Source organism: Pygocentrus nattereri, chromosome 1, assembly GCF_015220715.1.
Source record: "Pygocentrus nattereri isolate fPygNat1 chromosome 1, fPygNat1.pri, whole genome shotgun sequence".
NCBI lineage: Eukaryota > Metazoa > Chordata > Actinopteri > Characiformes > Serrasalmidae > Pygocentrus > Pygocentrus nattereri.
The window spans coordinates 12776640-12802432 of NC_051211.1; the positions used below are offsets into that span (position 1 = coordinate 12776640).

General features: G+C 39.2%; 3 protein-coding genes across 9 annotated transcripts in view; 1 reads left to right on the forward strand and 2 right to left on the reverse strand.

The window, feature by feature from the left end:
• The window catches only part of sh3bp5a (SH3-domain binding protein 5a (BTK-associated)), a 32749-nt gene extending 32093 nt beyond the window's left edge, over positions 1–656 (reverse strand). The window contains exon 1 of the mRNA XM_017720967.2: positions 323–656. Within this exon, the coding sequence (XP_017576456.1) occupies positions 323–403 (81 nt within the window). The 5' untranslated portion in view covers positions 404–656. The remainder of the gene's footprint in view (positions 1–322) is intronic.
• Positions 657–12404: 11748 nt separating this feature from the next.
• LOC108441442 lies at positions 12405–21568 on the reverse strand. 3 transcript variants are annotated; one of them, XM_037542118.1, is made up of 11 exons: positions 21438–21513; positions 19580–19605; positions 19148–19342; positions 17683–18979; positions 17375–17591; positions 17124–17289; positions 16054–16136; positions 15140–15250; positions 14813–14908; positions 13108–13227; positions 12405–12820 (listed from the first exon to the last, which is right to left on the reverse strand). In XM_037542118.1, the coding sequence occupies exons 5-11, from the start codon at positions 17402–17404 to the stop codon at positions 12542–12544; spliced, it is 885 nt and encodes a 294-aa protein (XP_037398015.1). In that variant the 5' UTR covers positions 17405–17591; positions 17683–18979; positions 19148–19342; positions 19580–19605; positions 21438–21513; the 3' UTR covers positions 12405–12541. The 3 variants fall into 3 exon arrangements, with proteins under 3 accessions (XP_037398015.1, XP_037398014.1, XP_037398007.1); XM_037542117.1 differs by lacking the exon at positions 19580–19605 and having other exon boundaries at positions 18824–18979; positions 21438–21568; XM_037542110.1 differs by lacking the exon at positions 19580–19605 and having other exon boundaries at positions 21438–21568.
• On the forward strand, positions 21427–25454 carry LOC108441441. Of its 5 annotated transcripts, none has more exons than XM_037542138.1 (6): positions 21427–21563; positions 22787–23095; positions 23301–23477; positions 23580–23762; positions 23832–24275; positions 24385–25454. In XM_037542138.1, the coding sequence occupies exons 3-5, from the start codon at positions 23360–23362 to the stop codon at positions 24215–24217; spliced, it is 687 nt and encodes a 228-aa protein (XP_037398035.1). In that variant the 5' UTR covers positions 21427–21563; positions 22787–23095; positions 23301–23359; the 3' UTR covers positions 24218–24275; positions 24385–25454. The 5 variants fall into 5 exon arrangements, with proteins under 5 accessions (XP_037398035.1, XP_017576457.2, XP_017576461.2 ...); XM_017720968.2 differs by lacking the exon at positions 21427–21563 and adding an exon at positions 21733–21885; XM_017720972.2 differs by lacking the exon at positions 21427–21563 and adding an exon at positions 21733–21885 and having other exon boundaries at positions 23319–23477.
• The last annotated feature ends 339 nt before the right edge of the window (positions 25455–25793 follow it).

The window sequence follows — 25793 nt, forward strand, 5'->3', positions numbered from 1 at the left end:
TTACTGAAAGCTTATCAGCTGCTGCAGAGTCTCCTTAACCTTCAAACCTTCAGCCTAAAGCCCTTTAATCAGAGAACCTGTTGAAGAAGCAGTGACTTCAGTGTGGCTGTGCAGCGTATATGACAACATATAGCCTACATTTGTACACCTGCATAGAGAAATGCATGTATAAATGTGGACATGCAGGCACGTTTAAAACTAGGTTTAAAGCCATTCGCCAGCTTCTTGTTCCAATTTCCCGTTCCACCTTAAATGGTGCGGTTGTTTAAGGTGGAACGGGAAACTCGCGGGGATGGTAAAGGAGAACGTACAGAGCCAGTACCTGAATTCTCGGGTCAACTTCTTCGTCCTCGGGAGATTCGGGCTCCTCGTCGGACTTATTTCCCTTATCTGAAGTCTCCATGTTGAGAAACGGCTTAACGTGCCGGGTTATTTAGAGGAAAAGCGGCGACGGGGAGTCAGTCAGTCAGTCGGTCGGTCGGTCAGTCAGTCAGTCAGTCAGTCGGTCAGTTGTGTCCATCGTGAACTCCTCAACGCGGCTGAAAGAAAAACGGAGGAGACCACAAGCAGCATTGTGACTCGCCTGGCGACAGAAACAGGCTAGTCGCCCCTCATTGCTCAGACTGAGGGAGGAGAGCAGAGCAGCGGAGGGGAAAGGTTCGGATCTCGGTCGCCCCCTGTGGCTGAAAGCCCCTCCTAACCGAACCTAATCTCCAGCAGTGGAGACAAAGCCGTTTGGAAACGACAGGATATGGAACACAAATACATCCCAAATCCATAGAAACCGCTGTTCCTGATGGTTTTGTAATGTGTTTTTTAATGGACTGATATCGCAGTGTAAATGATCCTACTGGTTTAACAGGTGATCACTGGCTGATTCTAAGTGGTTGCCTAATGGGATCTAAAGGTGTTCTACAGGAAAACAGTGGTCTCTACTGGAAGCCATTAAACCCATTTTCATTCAAAATTAAATCCGAATTTCTATTTTCTTACGGTCCTTTTTCAGCAGGGAAGACATATATTAGCATTCCTGGATCATTATCTTGAGACAATGAGTTAAGTATCTTGTGAACTCAAGATAAAAGTAAAAAAGCAAAGTTGTTATCTTAAGACAACAAGTTAATTATCTTGCGATCTCAAGACAGCAACATTGTTATCTTGAGACAACGAGTTAATTATCTTGTGATCTCAAGACAATGAAGTTGTTATCTTGAGAAGAGTTAATTATCTTGTGTTTTCAAGATAACAAAGTTGGTATCTTGAGACAAGTTAACCAACTTGTGATCTCAAGAAAACGAAGTTGTTGTCTTGAGATAAGAAGTTAGTTATATTGTGATCTCAAGACAACAGTCCAGAAAATACAGCTCATGGACTCACCAAACTACAGAGCCCTGATCTTGAAATCTCATATAAATAAAAATAATGCATGGCCATGACTTAGTAAGATGTGGGAATGAGATAATCAAGGTGTAGCCATGACTTAGTAAGGCGTGAAAATGAGATCATGCCTTATTAAGTTATGGCCAGGCATTAGGATCTTTCCCATACCTCACTAAGTGATACCTCACTAACTGGAGGGTCAACACAGCAGCATGTGGCACAGCGGTGTTGCTGTGGTTCTCATACTTCATTATCTCATTCCCACATCTTACTAAGTCACGGCCACGTATTATTTTTATATATATATATGAGGTCTTACCAGCAAGGCTCTGAACGTCTGCATGTATGTGATGCATATGCCAACTTATTTTAAACGGGCTGTTTTTAAATAATTATATTTCACTCGTAAATCATTATATGAACATACATGTGTATTTAACAATATATAATAAAAACAATCATATATCTGTGGCATATATTACTCATATATGCTAGCTTCATGTTATAGAATATAAGGTTTTTTATTGGATGTGTGTGTATTTGGTGTATTTCTTTTCAATCTTTTTTTTGCTGTTTGTATCAGAGAGACAGTATATATGTGATCCATATATCATGCATGCATATGTTCACCTATCTATCAGGCATGTCTGTGGTCCATTTATGTACATATGTCCAAGATTTGATCATTCTACATATTTATGTACCATATAAGTACATATATTTTGAAATATATGACTGACCTTTTATGATATGTACATACATAGCCATGTATGAAATTTCCGTATGGGCCCCCTGTGGCGGAAAGCCCCTCTAAGCAGAATGTACTTTGATCTCTTATAGCGGAGATAAAAAGACACCACAAAAACACACCCACTGCAGGACACGCCCAATGCGAGATACCCGACAGGCCCATGTAGACCTCTGAAGTTGTGTAGTCGGCGTCATGCCCATATTAGGAAAACCGGGTCTAAGCAGGTTTTCTCTACTGAGAAAATGAATGGTGTTTTCAAATATCTTGCTCTGTGGTAAATGTTCCAAAGCACTACTGGGATGGGATTAGATTTTCATGGGATTCTGGGATAATTTCCTCTTTTGTAGGCACTCCCATTTTATTTCTTTGCTTTTCTCCCTCCTCCCCTGAGAAAATTACGGCGAAAACTGCTTCCTGTTTTTCACCAAACTTAGCGCTTATCTGATAAATTTAATACATCTCTCTGCAATTTTGGTGGATTTTCCAAGCATGTGTCATCGCATTGGGACAAATAATTTGCTTGGAAGTCTTTAAACTGCTTAATTGGTCTGTGGGTCTCCATCCTCTTGACGCTGGGAGAGCATTAGCAGGAGGTGAAACAAAAAAGAAAGCCTATCAGAGAAGCAAGATTTAGCAATGACAACAGGGGCAATTACAATGGAAGTGACATGTATTTTATAATCACAGGTTTGTAGAAATTACAGCCTAAAACTGTGGTAATTTTATAGCCGTGTGGATGTGTGATTTTTATCACGTAGCCTTTTCAACTTCTCGAGACCACCGATGGTTCCAAAACGCTCTTCGTCATATTCCTCATAACTTTTATATTTCATAAGCTACATTCAGAAGCTGGGAGTCGTATGAGGCTGTAACTCTTCTCTCCAGTCAAATAGATGGTGATGTCATTTTAAACCATTATAATAAAAGAAGCTGAACTCAGTGTGTTTTTCTACTAAATGTCAACTCGTTTTTTTTTGCCTTACGATTTGGTCACGTGAATTCAAATGGAAAAAACAAAATATACCCATGGGCATAAGAGATTATGATGCCAACTACAGATAAATTACTCAACCACAGTAGTCGATTAGATGCCCGATACAAGAGACGTGCTTGAGAAAGGTCACCGTGACCTGCCGAAATTTTTTACATTTACATTTACAACATTTAGCGGATGCTCTTATCCAGAGCAACGTACAAGAAGTGTTTTGTCTATCTATAAAGTATCTTTGCTAGTTACCAATAGGTTAGAGAAAATGACAGTCCTGAACTCAGATACTGCTAGATACAAAAGTCAGTGTAGATACCCAGAAAAAAGGGACAGAGTTGAGTACAGAACTCTGTGCCATGCAGTGCCATGGAATACAATACAATACAATAAACTACAATACACAGTGCATTCAACAATATAGTAAACTACAAAACACAGTGCAATACAATAAATATGATATACAAGTGGAGCACAAATGGACAGTGCTGACTGTAAAGTTTGGTGGAGGTGGAATAATGGGTTGGGTCCTTTATTTCTAGTGATGTGAACTCTTAATGCCACAGCATACAATGACATTCCAGTAAATTGTGTTCTTTTAATTTTATGGCAGCTGTTGGAGAGTGCTCTCCCTAAAAAGGTTAAGATTAACCCTTGGTGGTTCGGAGTGGGTTGAACCGTTACAAGGCGTCTGGCCCGAGACCTGAGCTAATGAAAGTGATCCAATCCCACGTACTCAGCTTTGAATTTTATTGAAAGTCGACGGGGTATGTAGGAAGTTGTACTGGTGTGGTTCTGCAATCAACAGATACAGAATAAATGTATAATAATCAGTCAGTAACAGGTATGGTATGGTTCAAGCTATTTACACTTTAAACCTGTTTACACAAACTTTGCGTACATAATGCTACATCAGAAGCACGATGCTAAATGGCAGTGAGGCACCCGCAACTGAGGTAACGTTCACGTGCTCAGCGCATGTCCTGTTCATGCAGTAACGCAATACTCTTACCATACTTACAAACTTATAACCAACCTAACATTAATACGGCTGTTATAACGAACATCCATCGTATTAATGTAAATAACTGAAATAAACTTACATCTCTACTGAATTACACTCAACTACAAACGAATGAAAATACAAAGTATGAACAGCAACATACTACACGATTGAGAGTCAAAGACATCGAAGTCCGAGAAACATCGGCCTTTTAACAGCAGCAGTTTTGGTGAGTTTGGTGTGGAAGAACTTGACTGGTCTGCGCAGCACTCTGGCCTCATGCATTGTATGACTGTGATGAAAGGAATCTACTTTTTAGTTATCTATAGTTTAGTTATTCGCATACAACCCTCAGTTCCTTCTGCTGGTTTAGGTTCGACCTGTTGCGTTGGTTCAGAGTCTTCTTATTTTATCATATTTTAGTCCAAAAGGAGAAGAATAGAGTAGAACAAACTTTATTTCCCATGCTAACAGATGCTGAGTAGATTTATAACTGTTTTTTTTTTTTTTTTTAGGCTGGTCCTTTTTTTACACCTACTCAAGTTGTTACTCAAGAACTGAAAGCAGCTACTTTTAGTTCTCTTTGAGTCGTTATTTCATAGAAACAACAATACTCAAACATGACTGTGGGCTACTCAGTAGTAGCCACTATCTACTTCTGAAAGTGACCCCCTGATTACACCTACTGATTGCTGATTTTTCGTGGGCGAGCACAGACAGACTGCCTGCATAGATCTAATTAAAGAAAGCAGGAAAATAAACAAAGGTAGCACTCATGTGCTGGTCAGTCTTCTTGCTAAATTCACTGCATTTATCTGAGCAAATGGTCACATGTCTGCACCTTGTCCCAAACCACTGTCTTATCAGATAGAAGTGCAAACTGTGGGTGTTTGGCCTTTCTCACTCATGGACACATTGGTTACTTCAGTCCACATTCAGCTCTCTCTCTTTCCCTCTAGCCCCTGTTGAGGTCAGCACATTGTTGCAGTGTTATGGTATTTGTCCTGTGCCAGTTGCTATTTAAGTCAAACATACAGCAGCGTCAGTGTTTGTGAACGGTGTCTGGGTGAATGAGTGTGAGGGAGGCACTGGACACCCCCGTGGGACCCAAAGCTGTTCAAAGGCTGGCTTGGCTAAAATGATGATACCTCTGTGCTTCATTCTTTCATAGAGAAACATATTTTTTCAGTTGTTGTAACTACTAACAAGCACTTTGTACGACTTGACGTTCATGCTGAGGCAAAAACAGCAAACCGACTGAACTGTCCATGCAAATAATGCTGCAAAAAGAGGCCAGATGACCACAGAAGGAAGGAAAAGCAACGTCAGAGGGAGAATATTTTCGGACTTCAACAATAGAAGCGATCCTGCAGTTAAAGGGCACATCCCCTACATTTTTATTGTACTTCATTTCTCCCCCGAGGCCCTCTTATGACACTGGTGTGGGTTTAAACATGACTCATGTCCACATAATGATTTTCCAGCCTCTCTTTAAACTTAGAATTTAGAATTAGAAGCTTTGTTTTATATGTAAATAAGCTCAGTTCTGATTGGCTGCTCTGTATTCTGTCTCATTCAAGAAGCAGTCTGGGCCAAAACGCTCTCTACAACTTGTGAGCGGGAATGAGTGAAACTGAACTGTCATAAGCTGAATAGGCTGATATATGGAAATGTGCTGTTTTTTGTGACATCACAAAATAGGCTGTTTTTGAAGCTTAGTGTCTATATAGACTGGAGGGCCTACAGAGTAAATGGTGCGCTTTGAAACTTTCAAACTAGCAATGTTTACATATTACTTCACTCTTTTGTTTCAGAAAAATTTGCAGAATTCAGATTTCAATGGTACTGGGCCTTTAAAAAGCCTCTCTCTCAGTTTTATAGCCCTAGAAGAGTTAAGTCTTTTCAAGTAGGTCAGGACAGAATTGGCTACTACCACAAATAATAGCGCAGTGCATGCATTTATATTCCCTCATTGGTCACTTTATTAAGTAGGTTTTGTATCTATGCTCATTGTCCTTTTTCATCAGGTCCACTTACCATATACAGTAACAGGGACAGGTGTTTGAAATTATTTAATTTCAAACCAAATCTGAAATTAAGATTAAGAGACCCTTATTAGTCCCACAACAGGACAATTTCACCGCCACATTTAACCCATCAGTGAAGTGGGCAGTGAGCACACTTGCACACTTGGGTTAGATCAAGGACACCTCAGTCATGTACTATGGTATCAAACTGGTGATCAAACTGGCGACCTCCCGGTCACAGGGCCGGTTCCCTGACCTCCAGCCCACGACTGCCCCAAGGAAAAAACGCATGTACTCAAGAGAAAATGACACATAAGTCTCAACTACTAAAATACAATATCGTTTTTTAGAATTAATGTGTCCACTCCAAGGATGGTTGTGGATGTTTTCAGATCTGAAGCAGCTTGATTTCCTACTTTATCTCAAAGATGAATGTGCTGTTTATCTGATGGGGCAGTTTTGGTGTCTAGCACGTCTTCCAGGTGGTTGTTAGGAGCCCCATTTTCTCTGTAGCATTTAATCCTTTTTGAACTCAGTTCTGGAAACTCTGTTGTTCACATATTTTTCTTTGACTTTCTCCTTCCTTATCCGAGTGGATTATTTAATCTAATCTCCTCAGAAATATTTCCTGAAACAATTAATAACTTGAATGTATTGACTGTTGGGAGGGTGGTCTCTGACTTCCGCACAATGCTGCATGTGACAGATAATAAGAATTACATCCATGATAAAGAAAATAGCTGCGTTCCTGTTACCAGGTTTCCTGTCTTTTAGCATGTTTTCTGCATGGTCAGAATTTGCAATACAGTGCAATACAAGGCATCTTTGGTGAAGATGTAAGATAAAATAAAGCAGCCACGTCAGGTAGAACACACCTATAGCACAGAGCACCAGCACTGGGTTCATTAACCCCTTAAGCCCTTAGTTCTGTCAGAGGGCCCTAAGTTTCATTACACACTTCTATAACCTAAAAATAGCTCAGCTAGTTTGTACTGAAGTCCATGTAGTTACTGAATAATAAGCCTTTGTATGTAAGAAGCCTGGGATTTTAGGGGATTAACCTTGTTAATGGTAATAAATATTGCCTCTGTGATATTTAGGCAGTGCTATATCATGACATTGCATTGTTTGTGTCACTCAGCACTATTATTTTGTGCCAGATCTGAGACGTCTGGCCAACATAAGCCATAAAACATTGAATGTCACCTTGTAAAGCTCTGCTGTCAGGAATGCATCACAAATCCAGTTAAGCTGATAACACTACAACCGAGTCAAGATGCTTTAAATAAGCTAATACCGCCCCCTAGCTTTCAATGCAAACTCACTGACCCTCAGAAAATCCCTCCCAACATGCCTGCTGTACAGGGGGAAATTCTCTCAATCTTTCAGGGATGGAAAATAGCCATCACTGTGTGCAGGAACAATATCAGTGATTACATGTTGAACTCTAAGACAAGAACCACATCTATATTGCTCTGGCAGCTAAATGGCAGCTAAATGTTGAGCTTTATGTAATTTCAGAGACTGAATCAGAATCAAAATCACCTTATTTCACTAAATATGTTGCACATACATAAGAAATTAAGTACAACATCTCAAGTTCTTTTTTATGCATCAAGAAAAAATGCAGGAAGCATATATTTAACAGAAAATGACACATAAGCCTCAACTACTGAATACAATATCATTTGTTAGTATTTACTGTGTCCACTCAGTCTTCATTACAGCATCCATTCCTTGCAGGAGACTCGCTGTCTTCTCACAGTGGAAGGATTGATGTGAATGTTTTCAGATCTGAAGCAGCTTGATTTTCTCCTCTCTCTCACAGATGAAAGCTTTAAGTGCTGTTTATCTGATGGGGGCAGTTTTTGTGTCTACCACATCTTCTAGGTGGTTGTTAGGAGCCCCATTTTCTCTGTAGCATTTAATCCTTTTTGAATTCCAGTTTTGGAAACTCTGTTGTTCACATATTTTTCTTTGACTTTCTCCTTCCTTATCCAAGCAGATTATTTAATCTAATCTCCTCAGATATATTTCCTGAAAATAAAATCACTTTATTTCACCAAACACACTGTCTTCATCAAAAGTATTCGCTTGTCTGTCCTCACATGCATATGAACTTGAGTGAGACCTCTTTCATAATCCCTCGGCTTTAATATGATGTCAGCCCACCCTTTACAGCAATAACAGCTTCAGCTCTTCTGGGAAGACTTTCCACAAGGGTTAGGAGTGTGTTTATGGGAATTTTTGCCCAGAAGCACATTTGCGAGATCAGACACTGATGTTGGACAGTCAAGTTCTTCCACATCAAACTTGCTCATCCATGTCTTTATAGACCTTGCTTTGTGCACTGATGCGCAGTCATGTTGGAACAGTAAGGGGCCGTCCACAAACTATTCCCACAAAGTTATGAGCATGAAATTGTCCAAAATCTCTTGATGCTGAAGCATTAAAAGATCCTTTCACTGGAACTACGGGGTCGAGGCCAACCCCTGAAAACAACCCCACACCATAATTCCCCCTCCACCAAACTTTATACTGTACACTTTACACACCACACAAAATGCAGTCAGACAAGTACTGTTCTCCTGGTAACCGCCAAACCCAGACTCGTATATCGGATTGTCAGATGGAGAAGCGTGGTTCATCACTCCAGAGAACACGTCTCCACTGCTCTAGAGTCCAGTTGTGGTGCTTTACACCACTGCATTCGAAGCTTTGCATTGCGCTTGGTGATGTAAGGCTTGGGTGCAGCTGCTCGGCCATGGAAACTCATTCCATGAAGCTCTCTACGCTGCTCTTGAGCTAATCTGAAGGCCACATGAAGTTTGGAGGTGACTCTGCAGAAAGTTGGTGACCTCTGCGCAATATGCACCTCAGCATCCGCTGACCCGCTCTGGCATTTTACGTGGCCGACCACTTCGTGGCTGAGTTGCTGTCGTTCCCCATCGCTTCCACTTTGTTATAATACCACTGACAGTTGACTGTGGAATATTTAGTAGTGAGGAAATTTCATGACTGGACTTGCACTGGTGGCATCCTGTCACGGTACCACGCTGGAATTCACTGAGCTCCTCAGAGCGACCCATTCTTTCACTAATGTCTGTAGAAGCAGTCTGCAGGCCTAGGTTTTATACAACTGTGGCCATGGAGGTGATTGGAACACCTAGATTCAATTATTTGGATGGGTGAGTGAAGACTTTTGGAAATATAGTGTATGTTGCAAATACAAGGAATCTGTCTTGGTGAGTGCACACATGTACGACATATAACAAAAACATATTTTTAAAATGTAATCATTACAGAGAGATGCATACAAGGAGTTTAAGGCAAAAATAGTATCCAAAAGAAATTTTTTTTTTTTAATTTACCACTACTTTGCCACTGGGCACTGGGCATTTCTTGTCATATTTTTATCATAACCCTATCAAAGATTCAGAGAGTCAATACGTTTCTCTCCAATGAATCACATATCGTCAAACCATTGTGGATTACTTTTTTGCGTCTCAACAGCTGAATTATGCAGACATTCTGAAAAATCCTCCATTAAATAACTAGGGGCCTGTACTTTGGTCCACATTTCAATATTCAACATTTGTAACTTACATAACTCCATAACTCTACATATTACTACACACTACAGATTATTATCATAGTAGTTACTAAATACTTCATAGTAATTACAGATTAACACATGTGAATAACTGGACATTAAGCCTGGGGATTAAGAGTTTTAAAGTCTTATTATATTATTTGCATTTGCTCTATAAGAAAAAAATCCACTAGTGATCATAAACTGAAGCTGGAATACAAAATGAATTTATGTCCCTCCCCCATTATCAACTGACCCACTGAATCTACCCCTATAATGTTCATCAGCTGTGGCTGTACTGACCTCTGAACACGCTCTCGAAAGGTTTTTTAGAAAAGGACAAAGTTCTATTTAGGACCATAAGATCTGTATAGAACCATAGTGGTTCTGTGCATGGTGAAACGGTTCTTCAGACTGACGCAGAATGTGTTGTATATGGTTCTATATAGAACCTTTGTAGCCTCTTAAGCTCCTTGGAACCACTGGTGATTCCAAAATGCGCTTCATCATGCTCTTCATAACTTTCATATTTCATAAGCTACATATTTCTACTGAAAGTCGACCCGTTTTTCCCCAAATCTGGGCTATAAACTATAAACAGATGGCGTCTCTTCAGTGATCTGCTCTGTAAAAATGATTTTTATAAAATAATACAAAGAGCGTCTGAGATTTTTGGCTTTCAGCAGTAAATTGTAAGCATATAGCGATATTTGTGATTATAAAACACATGTTCTGTTAATTTGAGGGGCTTTTACTGAAAAAAATAAATAAAATAAAAAGTTACACTTACTTCATGCAGTTACTGAGTAATTTGCTGTACGATTTGGTCGTGTAAACTCAGATGGACAAACCAAAATATACTCTGGAGAATAAGAGGTTAAAGGGGTTCTATCTAGCACCAGAAAGGGTTATTCTGTTTTTACAATGTCAAGCCTGTAACAATAAAAGAACCGATTTTGATATTCACTCAATAGCAGGAAACTTTTTAATATACACATTTGATTACTAGGTGTGGTTAGTTGGCCCATTGATTTTGAGGTTGGTTGACACATTTCAATGTAGAAATGTTGTAACAAATATATATTACTACAGTAACAGCTACTACACAATATGACTAAAATGCAGTCCAGGGCTAATTCACTCTTTATGTCAAAGTTACATTGGAATTGTAATAAGTTGTGATAGGACTAGGCTGTAGGCCATTTGCTGATAAGAAACCAGCACACCTTTGAACTTTGAACCTATTTCTGTGTTGAATTAAATGTTTTTATATTGTATTTTGAACAAGGCAATGTTTAATTTGTTAAAATAGAACAGTTTTAAGTTGGTGAAGTGGCCCTGTTCAATGATAAAATAATTGAAACATTTCTGATGTTTACTTGATTAAAATGTTATTTGCCATTGAGTGCTTTAGATTGTGGTGTGGATTATTCTGATTTACAGCTTTATTCCTTGGAGCTTTAGTCTATTAACTTTGTGCCAACCATCCCCATAACGCATGCCCATGCTGATGCTGGTTGTCCACAGCATGAATCGTTTCTGATAGTGAAAATGTTTCAGATGTTAAAGGGGAACTCTCACTGTACAATTTGATTATTAGGATGTAAACAAAGTCATCCAGAGTGGTTTGACATGAAACGCTTCACTGCAGAGAAACTTTCACAGTCAGGACTGTTTGTTGTCACGATTGACCCCTCCCAGTCCTGTCCATGTGTTCATGTTTTGGTTTAGCCCATGTGCGTTTGGTTTAGCCCCCTTGTTTCATGACTCCGCCCCTGATTGTCTCCACCTGTTTTCACCTGTCCCTCCTTATCCCGGTTTTATAAGCCCTGTGTCTGCCCCTCAGACTGATCTTTGTTGGTGTTATCTGTTCTGTTGGATTCTGGTTTGTCTGTGTGTGGGTGGACGGATGACGTGTCCGGACGACGAGCGCTCAGGTAAGCCTGCCCGTCTTGAGCAACGCTGCAGGGAGGAGCGACCTGCAACGCAAGACGTGGCTAGACGGAAGGAGACCGCGGTCACGCCATCTGCACTTAGGAAAAGCTCGGTCGCGCTATCTGCGCGAAAGGTTCTAGTGCGCGTCTAAACTGCATTTTACGGTTGCAGCTCGCACTTTCAGTACAGATATTCAATACAGACCACAATTTGAAGTCCTATAAAACAGACAAATCAGAGTGTTATCATATCAGACAAGTATATACTTAAATAACACTCTTTCTTGTATTCATGGTATGTGGACCAAGTGATATTACAGTAGAAATTTGGAGTAATGGGATGGCAAACTTGTAAAAAGTGTCTATTCGGTTATGAATTAATCACAATTTGAGGTCCTATAAAATAAGCAAATCAAATTATCAAATCACTACACTATATTCTTGAGCAGCACTTCCTATGTATCCTTTCTATCACTTTCAAGTGTTTTTACTGTAGCATTTTGGAATAACAGGATGGGGAAATCCTGTTACATGATGATTCAGTTGCCTATGTTCACTATTTGGAGCTCTATAAAATACACAAATCAAATTGTTATCAAAGCAAACCACTATATTCTTGAAATACACTTCCTAATGTACCATTCCTATGATTTCCAAGTGTTTTTACTGTAGTATTTTGGAATAAGAGGCCAAAATCCTGTTAAATGGTGATTTGTTTCATTTCCAAACCATCCAAGAAAGCATTTTCTGTGTGGTCGCATTAATCGTTACATTTAAGCTGTCATAAATGCACACCTCATTTGGCCCACAAATGTTACTTGCAGTAATCCAGTGATTGTCATTAATGTTTAATAACTGTACAAATGGCTTCACTGGTGTCCCAACAATGCCTCCACGACGAAGTGCTGAAAACAGCAGACATGACTGGAAACCATCAGTGTCACAGTATTTCTGTGCCATGTAATGCAAGCTAAATCCATCTCATCACTGCTTAGCCATGTGTGTGGGTCCAGAATGTTAATGAGCTGATCATGGTGAATAACTACTGGTCTTGACAGTCTGGCTGTTGGAATGATTCCTTTCGGTGAATAAATTCCCCAGATTGGCCCATGGTTTTCTTTCTCTCCTGTTTTCATTCCAGTGCTTTTCTGTTAAACAAAATGTAATATCAGCCACTGAAAAGTAATGAATTCACTTCCACAGTGCATGCCCTTAATAATTTTACATTTAGGCTAAATACTGTTGTAGCTGATGAATTACACATTTAAGCTTAACATTACATTTTGGTTTATCATAAATTGTATACTTGTTTACATATTCAGTTCAATACTGCACATCAAACATTTTCTGTTACTTACTGATTAAGCCAGAATCATTTATTAAATATCATTATTAGAATCACACATGTAATTAATTTCTAGTATCACATAAATACCTGAACAGGAACTGAGACCTTTCTTTCATTTGTATTGGTTTTCTTTCTCAGAACACATTTAGAAGTGGGTGGTTCAGAAGATGTGGATGGTGTAGATGTCATGAATGTCACTGGATTTCTCTGTGGATATATATTATAGATAATATATAGATTATATAGTCACATAGCATCAGGTAATATAGTTAAAGCTTTACTTATTAGTTATTTCTTCCATTCACTTACTTACATGTGTGAAAAAATAAACCTGTGTTTTTGAACATACACTCACTGTCAAAAAACGAACTGCACCCAAAAGGGAGTAGGGCATTGCAGTGCTATTGGGAAGGCAGATACATGTTACGAAGATTACCATGATTACAATTTTTGGCTGATATGGGCAATATTATTGAGCTACACCTACAAAAGTACTTTGCCCTTATTAAAGGCACTTTGACACCATTAGGAACCTCTACAACTAAAATATTGCCCATATCAGTCAAATAATCACTTATGTTTCCTGGTAACCTTTATCGTCCTTCCAAGAAGCATTGCAATCCCAAACTTCCTTCTGGGTGCATCTACTTTTTTAACAATGAGATTATTTAAACATATTAAAATTTGGTCTTTTTAACAATATTAAGACTAAACACTGAAGAAATAAACTAAAGAATTATCTTTTAAATAATTGGTCAAATGTAATTAATAAAATTGCAATTTTCTTGCCAGGCAAAAGTTAGGATCCCTCCACTTTTATTACTATATAAAATGTCTAAAATTCGAATCGGGTGCAGCACATCAGCTGCATATGTAGGTGAGTCTGGGAAAAGGTTTCAAAATATCTCAGAACAACTTAAAAATCAGCTGTTTCAGGACATCCTGGCAAGTTCATAGACTGCAAGTTGCATGAATGATTTCTGTTTTTACAGCAATGGTTTCATCTTTGAACACTTCCCACGAGGATCTAATGTGTTTGGTCTGTTTGATCTCCGCTTTGGTCACTGTCTGTGAGGAGTTTGTGTGTTCTCCAAGAGGAATAATGGATTTAATGGCTAATTTCTAATTGTTCTGAGATATTTTAAAATCCCTACCCAGACTCACCTGCATCTACAGCCTTTTGTCTGAAAGCCACTGAGAGCTCTTTGGATCTGGTGATCATGGTGATCCCTCTCACCTCAACAATACAGCACAAACCAAATTAAATGTTTGAGGTTTAAAGGAGTCCTCCAAAAACAACTCTAATTCTAGCTTTGCACATGGTAAATAGTAATAAATGTGGGGTGTCAACATTTTTATCGTAAGAAAATTGCGTTTCTATGAATTTCATTTCACAATTGATTTTGTGTAAAAATTGTGTTTAGTTATATTACCTCCTTCTCTCAGTATTGTTTAAATGAAGATTAAATGCCCAGATGGTTTCATAATTATTAAACAAAAAACAGATCTCAGGAGAAGCAATTTTATATTGTTAGAATCTGGTGTCTTTTCTGGGTGTCAGGAATAGGTGAGGCATATGCAGTAGTCACTGTGGGTATAGTTTTCTGTTTGAAAATTAAGAAATAACATGGTCAAACAGATCAATAGAAGAATCAATGGAATGAAATAATAAATTATAATACAGTACAGAGTATGTGGTATATCAGACTATTGATATCATTCAATGAGGGTACATCTGCTGAAAACAAACACCCATTGTCAAACAGATACAGTATATCTATACAAAATGCACCTGTACTGTATCTGGCTGCTTCTTAGTGTGGTCCTGATCCATCCGGTCATCAGCTGCCACAGGTGTTTTAGACCCAATGCTCTTGCTGGTACTAGACTTTATAAGAAATATAAAATAATATACAAATTAATGATTAAGTTAATAAATCATTTTATAGCATTGCAAATGTATTGCTTTTTGTCCACTTCACTGTTGTACATGTGTAGAGAAAAACAGAACACAGAACAAACTATTTTATGGTAACATTCATTGCAGTCTAAAACATTTTACCTTAAATTCTGATATAAAAGATACAATTATCAGAAATTTATGTAACTATTCAGTTACCATTGAAATTTGTTTTGATCTGAGAAGAAATGGCTTCCTTATAGGGCAGACATAGACTCCCCTCTTGTTTCTTTTTCTTTGTTTCCACTTCTCTGTTTGAATTCGGTGCTCCTAGAAAATAATATATTGCATGTAAGTGATACTTGATTTGAGTGTACATGGTTGTAGATATATTATTGGCATTCCTTATAAAATACATACAATATCTCTCTGCAAAGAATTTGCTGAACAAAAAATTACATTGTGTCATCTTTAAGGTTTTAATTAAATGTTTGTTTTTGTGGTTTCAGAATAATTCATAGAATTAATGTAGAACAGTGTAGTAGCCCAATTAGTAAATAATTAATAGCCCAATAGTAAATAAAAGTTGAGGAATGTTAGATGTGTCCAGAATGATAAATAGAAATGTAGATCATTTTATCACAATATAAAGACAAAGTTCATCACAATGTTATTTAGAATTTAATAATGTATGTTATTCTTATAAATCTTGAAATATTGAAGAAACATCTACTAAATAACCTTTTGTTAATGGTGTATAATATTTAAATGCACATTGTATAATTAATATTGTATGTACAATAGCACCATAATTAAAATATATATAAACCACTTTTTAATTATTTTACTAAACATATTTAAATATATAATTTTTAAAACAAACCTTTTTCTTGCACACTGTGCATCAGCAAATTCTCTTAAAAGGGCAATGTGTGTGTCCTGATATGTCATGACAAAGTCATCAAGTCTAGTAAGTCATCGTCTCTGAAATCGTATTCTTTTGAGATCCCACTGGCTCTTTTCCATAATGCCTTGCGTCTTATTGTCTTTTGTGAAATTCTGAAGAAATTAGCATGTTTCATAATATCATACAAGAAATAAATATAACGATATAAAAACAATGTATTCTCCACCTGGGTTGTCTTTTTCGAAATTTTTGAAAATCTTTTCGAAAACTGTTGATAAGCAACCCCCTCACCATGCCTTCCCAGGTCACCTAGAAAGGATTCATATAGTTTAGATTTACTTAAGTATTTTTTGAAGGATACATCTCAGCACAATTCATGTAAATAGTATATGAACATTTCAAAAAAATATACTATGAATAAACAGTAAATATTATGGTTTAACTACAACCCCAGTTCAAAGCTGGAATGCTGCGTAAAATGTAAATAAATGTAAATTCATAGACCCATATTTTATTCACAATAGAACATATACAGTAAGACATAACAGATGTTGAAAGACATTTTAACATTTCATTCAAAACATGAAGCAGCACATCTCAGTGGAACAAGGGCAACAAAAGGTTGAAAAAGTAAGTGGTACTAATAAAAACAGCTGGATGAACAATTTGCAACTAACTCCCATGACTAGGTATAAAAAAAACATTTTAGTGAGAAATCATTCAGTGAACCAAGTTTGCCATGTAATCCACAAATGCTACTTAAAGCTGAAGTATGAAGAAGTCATGTCATTACGATGCAGAAACACCGCTGTATTCTCTGGGACAACACTCATTTAAAATGGACTGAGGCAAAAAGTTCCACTCCATTTTAAATGACCTTTGGTCCAGAGAAGACTGCTTTTCTAGGTTGTCCTGAAATATGACTTCTTCATGATTCTGGATTGTTCTGATATCTGACTTCTTTTTTGCACTATACAGCTACCACTTTTGTTGCCCCATCTCAACTTCTTGAGATTTGTTGCTGTCATCAAGTTCTAAATGAGTTAATGTTTCCATGAAATGGTAAAATGTGTTACTTTCAACATCTGATATGTGACCTATGTTCAATTTTGAATAAAATATTGGCTATGAGATTTGCAAATCATTGCATTCTGTTTTTATTTACATTTATTTACATTTTATACAGCATCCTAACTTTTTTGGAATTGGGGTTGTAACTATGGAAAAAATCATAAAGCTAGTTGTTTGTCATTTTTATGCCTAGTTGTCTTTGAGTAGTTTAATTATATAACCTACCCAGCATCAGACTTGTCCACAGTGCTGCCTGAGGCAAGAAGTGAGTAGCCAAGGTCGTAAGAAAAGTTCCTGAATAGTAGACATTAGGAGGACCTTGTAGATCTAGGGGTGCACTCTTGATGACATTGTTGAAATGTCTCTGGAAAGGTGTTTGACATGTGATGCCCTAAAAAAGTATAATAATAATAACATATTACTAACTGTATAATAGGGTAATCAGAGATTTTTTTAAATCACAATTTAGACAGTACCTCAAAGTCCTCAAACAATGCTGCTGTCATTCACAGTTGATACTCCAAAAGCAGTCAACATTGTAGGTTTTTGAAGTGTTTCTCGACATTTTCTGAACTGCATGGGCTGGAGAAGAGTACAGTGCAGCTGAGGAGCATCTCATCCAGTTCTGCCAATGTGCTTGCAGAAGTCAAGAGGCCAAATGTATGCATGGCCAGCTTGTAATGACTGGGTACACTAAGGGAGAAATGGAAAGCATTGAAATGTTATCACATACACACTATATATCAATTGCATTCATCATTACTGATAAAAACAATTTACTAACTGTTTGCACAGTGTCTTTGCATTCTTCATTACATGGCTCAGGCAGCGGTGAAGAATGGGATGGCTGAAGTCTTCTACAGTGCCTTTTCCGGTTACTATGTTAAAGTACTTCTGAAGCAAGTCACTTAGGTTTGTTTGACAAAATGCATGTGATATGGCCTGCATGAGGACCATAGAGCCATCACATACAACCATTACAGGTTTTGTGTTCCTATGTCCATGAAGTCTGGCATGATCAGTTTGAAATGAAAAGAGAAAATACAATACTGATGCAGTAGTGTGATCACAGGTCACATATGTTGCTACAGGGAAAGGGGAAGAACCTTTGCTTGGGTTTTTCACTACCAGCTCATAAACATAGAATGGTCCTGAGCTGTGTGTTGGGTTTTTTTTAGAATGCTCCCTGTTGCATCAAGGTACACTATGTCCTCTTTTGAAAGTTTGTGAAAAATGTCAATGCTCCTCTTGGACCACAGCATTACCCCTTTAGGAAGGAGGAACACTTTTTGAAGCACTTCGCAAGGTGAGTCAGTTTTTTCCTCTATCATTTTCTTCAGACTCAAAACTTCACTAGGATGTTTCCTCTTTGTTTCTTTGTCTCCAGGAGAGACTTTAAAACACCAGGAGTTGGAGCTTCATCTCTGCAACCAGATTCAATTACAGAATTGTTTAATTTTTGCATGTTTTTGTAGATAAAGAGCTCTTGGAAGCATGCTTGCAAGCTGCTGGCTCATTTTGATTTGGTCTTCTGCTCTCACCGGTCGCCTTTTCAGCTCTGTTTTGCTGTGAACTGCCATTTCACCTCTAAAGAACACATGTGCTTTGAGTAGTGCGTCACTGTACACAACAACATCTACTTCAACTGGGCAGTCACTAAATGAGCAATACCCTGAACATTTAAAAAGGGGTGCATTCCTTTTTGATCCAACGACTTTGACTCTATGGCCTACAAATGCAAAACTACAATATGGGTGAATGGACCTAATGCCTTTTGCAGTTACATTTGTCCATTGCAGTCCCTTGAAGTGATTTCTCTTTTGGTTTTTTCGAAGATCTCTCCAAGCTGAATTTGGAATTAAAAAGAATGATGGTGGTACTGGAAGACGCTTGATGAAAAATTCTTCCTTTCTCTCATCACTCACATCCTCTTGTGCATCTTCCACATCCTGCGCATCTTCCACATCCTGCGCATCGTCCTCCTCCTGCGCATCGTCCTCGTGTGTATCTTCGACCTTCCACACATCATCCACCTCCTGCACATTTTCCTCCTCCTGCACAGTTTCTCCTGAAACTGAATCCTAAGAAAAAACATAACATAAAACCATCATTTTGAAGTTTAATGCAGTTCTAGTGCTAATAATGTATGTTGTTTTTGCTGTTTGATAGCTTAGCAGAATTTCTTTTTTTTGCACATTTTTAATTTTAAAATTATTAATTAATAAGCATATTAAGTGTTACAAACATACCTTACAGTAGCTGTAGTGTGCTCTTCTCAGTCAGTATCTATTTGTAGATGTATTGGCTACACCTAGTACTGAGCACAGCCTTGCTCCAAAAGCCATGATCTTTCAGTGGAGATTCACATTCTTTATGCTGTCTTGATGAACACTGAAGCAATTGAGTCTCGAAAGGTCTTCTAAAGATATTTTCAATTTTCTGCACTGTTGAATGAAAAATACATTGTGTAGTAAAATCCTATGGAAAGATATTTTTTGCAGTAGAAAAAAAAAATATTAATTAATATAATGGTGGATGTATGTATGTATGTATGTATGTGTGTGTGTGTATGTGTATGTATGTGTGTGTATATATATATATATATATATATATATATATATATATATATATATATATATATATATATATATATATATATATATATATATAATCTCACATACCTTTCCAAATATTTTGAATGTGAGTTCTAAGGGGAATAACAAAGTACTCTTCAGCATTAAAATCATAGTAAGCTCACATTGTTGTAAATTCATGTATGTCTACAGAGCACATAAGCGTAATTACTGAATAAAAATCTTGCTGATTTGAAGACATGCTGATTTGTTCAGCAACTAAACTTCTTTAGAATTATAATTCTAAAATTTACACCATTACAAATTAAAATACTTAAATGTATTCAATTGTAAATATTTAAAAGACATAACTCACCTTTTTGCTTCCTTTTTGGATCCATCATACTACTTTTTATACTTGTTTTGTTTTCTCAATGTTTTGGACACTGTCACTGTAAGCTTATTATATTCAAATGGAGCTAACTAATTTTGACAAGAAAACATGATGCTTCAGATCAATGCAAATTCTGAAATGGTTTAACCTGTGATGACCCTGAATAGCTTACACATGGACCAAACCAAACATCAATGTAACATACTGCAATTTGAGATAAATGTTATTTGTCTTTAGTCCATTAGTAACTGAATGTAATGCATTAAATGTAAAGAAATTCTACCAAGGAAATGAAGAGTACTATGTATATATATTTATAAACATATTAACAGCAACTTATCATTAAATATAAAAGTACAGTTTGGAAGCCCCCCCCCTCCCCCAAAAGAAGTTGGGTCTACCATCTCCTTGAACACTCAAAGAGGTGTTAACACCCATGGTTGCCCTAGCAACCTGACCTATATGACCTGACAGGAGCACTGCTGACCTGAAGAAGACTTGGGTTGAGTAAAGCTAAAATGTTAAACTACAGACAAGAAGTCCACAAAATCCCCACAGACAACACATGCAATATATAAAAGTTTTATTTAGTGAAAAGCAACTGAATCTTTAAATGGTAACATAGTATACTAAATATCCAAAAACAAAGATGGTTTGGAAATGAAACAAATCACCATTTAACAGGATTTTGGCCTCTTATTCCAAAATACTACAGTAAAAACACTTGGAAATCATAGGAATGGTACATTAGGAAGTGTATTTCAAGAATATAGTGGTTTGCTTTGATAACAATTTGATTTGTGTATTTTATAGAGCTCCAAATAGTGAACATAAGCAACCGAATCGTCATGTGACAGGATTTTCCCATCCTGTTATTCCAAAATGCTACAGTAAAAACACTTGAAAGTGATAGAAAGGATACATAGGAAGTGCTGCTCAAGAATATAGTGTAGTGATTTGATAATTTGATTTGCTTATTTTATAGGACCTCAAATTGTGATTAATTCATAACCGAATAGACACTTTTTACAAGTTTGCCATCCCATTACTCCAAATTTCTACTGTAATATCACTTGGTCCACATTCCATGAATACAAGAGAGTGTTCTTTAAGTATATACTTGTCTGATATGATAACACTCTGATTTGTCTGTTTTATAGGACTTCAGATTGTGGTCTGTATAATAACTGTATATAACTGTTTAATATCACAGAATGTCTTCATTTCTAACATGTTTGTCTGCTCCACATATAGGTTTTAACATAGGTTTTATTTCTGGTACTTGTGTATGTGTTAGACTTGGTATAGTTATGTCTATTAGCCTGTAAGACCTGTTTCTTTCTCATTTTGAATATCTGTACTGAAAGCGCGAGCTGCTACCGTAAAATGCAGTTTAGACGCGCACATGAGCCTTTCGCGCAGATAGCGCGACCGAGCTTTTTCTAAGTGCAGATGGCGTGACCGGGGTAGGGATTGGCATCTGGCAGTGGCGCTTGAGGACGAGCCGAGTACCACAGTAAGGCTTTTCTGCTTGCTCCTTCTGTCTAACCACCTCTTGCCCAAGGCGCTTACCTGAGCGCTCGTCGTCCAAACCGAAGACGGGATGGTCCTTCGCCTTCCTCCGGGACCGACGAGACGCTCGTGTTCCCTCAGCGCCACGGGATTCGCTCTCACTGGCAGGGCGGCGCCGTGACGCGGGTAACTCGGGCTGCGTGGAAACAGCCGGAGTTTCGTCCCAACGGAACTGCCACAAACCAGTGTCTCGCTTACTCGCTGCGTCCATTGGTGGCTGGTCTTTCTGTAACGTGGAGCGAGGAGGCGGACGCACGTGCTGAGATAAGTGAGATTTTTTTAAGGGCAAATCCAAAATCGGGGTCAAGACCATCCAATCGCCTTCAGGGTCGCTACCACAGTGTGCAAGTCTAGACTAATCGCGTGTCGCATACTCGATCGCTGCCGCTGTGGGCATGTTTAGCGTTTCTCTGTGACAGGAGTGACCCGGTGGTGATCGAGCATTGAGGTAAGACGCGAGAAACCATGTTAACTAGATCAGTTATTTTTCGGAGTTCAAGTCAAACACGATGTTTAGATGAAAACGTTATCAGAGGAGTTCTGTTGACGTTAGCTGGCTAACCCTACCGCTAGTTAGTGTCACACACACACACACACACACACACACACAGTCGTACCTGTAAACCTTACAAAGTGCAAAGTATGAGTCTAAAGTGCTGAGTGCAGCAGCAGTTAAAGGGTGTATAGTGGCAGAGAAAGGGATCAATGAGGTGACAGTCAGGTAAGTGGGGTAATATGGCAGATGAGTAAGATGCTAGAATAAACACTGGTTTGAGTGGCAGATCCAGAGGATGGAATTGAACTTGATACTATATACCAGTATATGTAAAAGTGCAGTTGAATCTGGAATATTGTTGTGTAATATTTCCACTGTTCAGAAGAGTGATGGCTTGTGGGAAGAAGCTCCTTTGTAGCCTGGATCTGTGTTTTACCTCAGTGACCAAAAAAAGAATCTTGTTCTTAACTTTTAACCCCTCAGATTTCTCTGGTATTTCTGCATATAAAACACAGTAGTTGAACCCAGCTCCACCTCCAGCATCTCCAACAGCTCTAACATGCTGTTTAATCATGCCTCAATATGAATCATTTAATGATGTCATATGATCATATCAGTCAGAGGAACCAAAGCAGTACGTTTACTTTAATGCTACATTTTACCTCTGAAACTTATGTACTTTTACTTGAGTAGGATTTTTGATGCAGGACTTTTACTTGTAATGGAGTGTTTTAACATTGCTTTAACATTGGAGTGTTAGTACCTTAGTACTTAAATAAGAATCTGAATACTTTTTCCAAAATCAAATGCTGCTGTTGTTGTGGCCTTACTGTTTCCAATTGTTTTTATCTAGAACTGAAGATGGCAACCCAGTTATCCTTGTTGTCAACCCAGATGCCCCTGCAAAACGTCAGCAGGCTGTACTGGTGGCAACTATAGAGGCCCGTTGCTATCGGGAGAAAATAATTGTCTTCCCCAGACCTCCACAGGAGCTGCAGAACAAGGCCACTGCCCTGACCCATGCAGAGAATCTCCTTTGAGCAGATGGCATCCCTGCGCCATTACATCAGCTATGCTTGGGAAAGCTGGTGGTGCTATATGGCCAGTATGAGAGTGCCCCGTTCCGCTGGCTTGTGGCAAACGATGTGGGCTACATGAAATAGTAAGCATATTGTTTTCAATGCTATTGTAGGCTATGCATTTAAAAACCATTTGATGGCATGCTTAAAAGAAATGACCTACATATGTTTGTACAAAACTATGGCTATAATTAGTGTTTATTAAAAGACATTGCAAAGTTTCTTTATTCATTATGATAATCAGTGATATTAATGATGACAGTTCTAAGTTGATGTATATGATTCCAGCTTATTTGACAAGCACAGGTCAAAGGTAACAAACCCACATAGGAAGGCAGAGATACTGAATGAGTGGGTCAAAGACTTCCTCACAGAATATACAGAGGGCTTCCCACCTGGTCATTGAGGAGCTGAAAGGTCACGCTGGACTGGACGAGAATGGAGTGAGCCTCTTCAAAACACCTGGTAGAAAAGATCTCATACAAAAAAGTTATTACTGCATTAACACAGAGTGCAGCATGTAAAGCGAACCACACTGTGTGCGTGCGCATGTATGTATATTTACAGAGGCCATTGAGATGTGGGCAGCCCAGCAGCAACATCTGGAGTGCATTCAGGATCCACCAGATTTGAACATGTATAGGGTGGCACATACCACAACCTTCAACAATGTGGACGTGCCCTACTATAAATGTTTGCATGGAAACAGCCTGGAAGGATTCCACAAAGCTCTACCGAACATGATTCCAGGTACATAAGTGTAAACTAGTAAGTTTTCATGCTTGACCCTGTCTTTATTCTACTACCTTTTATGTTCAGGTCCCCACTGCGCAGCACATCCCTATCAGGTTTATCTGATAAGTGGCATTGCACGGTGGAACTCGGACAGGACCTCGACTGCTGTGTTTGGTGGCAGAGGAAAGCACCACAGGATTTATTCTGCACCACTGATTGACTGCCTCAACACCCGCTGTCGACAGCTGATCGGAGAGACTGTGGAGGACAACTTCCGGGCCCCAGCTGATGTCCCTTCCAACAAGCTGATTGGGTTAGAGTACCTGTTCTGCCGGAGCACGGCCGAATCCCTCTCTCTCCAGGACATTGTCAATGGTGGACCCAGTCCAGAGGAGGAGGTGGTTCGTCCTGAGCAGCCCGATCCAGATGAAGCTGACTACAGTGGCACATGGCGCTGCACTGGATGCTGACTTGCTTCACATCACGCTCACTAGTGACGAAACCTCCACTGTTCACTCTCCGGCCTTTGTGAGTAGCTGTGTCTTGCTAAAATTTTACACTGTGCAATGACTACTGCAAAAAAAATATATGTATGCATTTGTGCTTACCACATCTGTATGGCGTTTTTTTTTAACAGGAGGATGCCTGCAGTCCAAACCCTCTTCCTGGCTTTCAAAAGCTGGAAATGTTCTGCTCTTTGCTGGTGGAGGTTGGCCTGATAGAGGACAAGCTGTCACTTACCACTGAGCAGAGGAACAGGGTCCTTAAAGCCTGGAATGCAGTGGAAGAGCATGACAAGCAGGCAGTGTTTTAACCAGTTGTACAGAACACACTGGAGCAATACCCTCTATTGCTGCAGGAAAAGGGATGATCTTGTTGATGTCCTGTTGTGCTGGTGTGTAACGCTTGGCACATCAGTGCTCAGAACAGGCTGATGTACACGCTGGTGAAACTGTTGTGGTTATGATCGCCTCAAGGGTCTCGCACCAGCCCTGAAAAGAGGGCCACCCTGAAGGTGTACGAGCAAATCCAGCATCAGATATTGGTGGAGGATCCAGTCCTGCACAAGGCCTCTACCAAAAATTATCAAGACTGTGCAGGACTTCATCCATCATCAAGAGAGGGTCCTCAACCTGCATGCCACAAAACAGCCAGCCACAATCACAAATGAGTTGTAAGTATGCAGTAATGTGTTTGTCTTTCTCTCTGAGAACCAGCTACAGGACCCCAACCAATCCGGGTTCAAACCAGCCCACTCTACTGAAACTGCACTCATCGCAGTTTCAGAGAAACTCCATGCAGCAAGGTCAGCTGGACTGTCATCAGTTCTGATTCTTCTCGACCTCTCTGCAGCCTTTGACACTGTCAATCACAAGATCCTTTCTGGCCTTGGCATTTCAGGAACAGCATGGAAGTGGTTTGAGTCCTACCTAGAGGGGTGCTCCTACCAGGTAACCTGGAGGGGCTCAACATCCACTCCATGCAACCTCTCCACTGGTGTTCCTCAAGGTTCAGTTCTGGGACCTCTCCTATTTTCTCTCTATACCTGCTCACTTGGACATGTTATTTCTTCTCATGGCTTTTCATATCACTGCTATGCTGATGACACACAAGTCAAAATGAGGCTCAGTATTGTGTGTGGCCTCCACATGCCTGTATGACCTCCCTACGATGCCTGGACATGCTCCTGATGAGGTGGTGGATGGTCTCCTGAGGGATCTCCTCCCAGACCTGGACTAAAGCATCCGCCAATTCCTGGACTCCTGGACAGTCTGTGGTGCAACGTGGCGTTGGTGGATTGGGCGAGACATGATGTCCCAGATGTGCTCGATCGGATTCAGGTCTGGGGAACGGGCGGGCCGGTCCATAGCTTCAATGCCTTCATCTTACAGGAACTGCTCACACACTCCAGCCACATGAGGTCTAGCATTGTCCTGCATTAGGAGGAACCCAGGGCCAACCGCACCAGCATATGGTCTCACAAGGGGTCTGAGGATCTCATCTTGGTACCTAATGGCAGTCAGGCTACCTCTGGCGAGCACATGG

Coding starts and splice junctions, on each gene's coding strand:
- LOC108441442 (XM_037542117.1), bottom strand. CDS start 17,404: ATGACAGCAGCATTGTTTGAGGACTTTGAG. Junction 15,251..16,053: donor TTTCGAAAAAGACAACCCAG/GTGGAGAATACA, acceptor ATTATTTTCTAG/GAGCACCGAATTCAAACAGA. Junction 14,909..15,139: donor GATCAAAACAAATTTCAATG/GTAACTGAATAG, acceptor TTTCTTATAAAG/TCTAGTACCAGCAAGAGCAT.
- LOC108441441 (XM_037542138.1), top strand. CDS start 23,360: ATGAGTGGGTCAAAGACTTCCTCACAGAATATACAGAGGGCTTCCCAC. Junction 23,478..23,579: donor GAGCCTCTTCAAAACACCTG/GTAGAAAAGATC, acceptor GTATATTTACAG/AGGCCATTGAGATGTGGGCA. Junction 23,763..23,831: donor TCTACCGAACATGATTCCAG/GTACATAAGTGT, acceptor TTTTATGTTCAG/GTCCCCACTGCGCAGCACAT.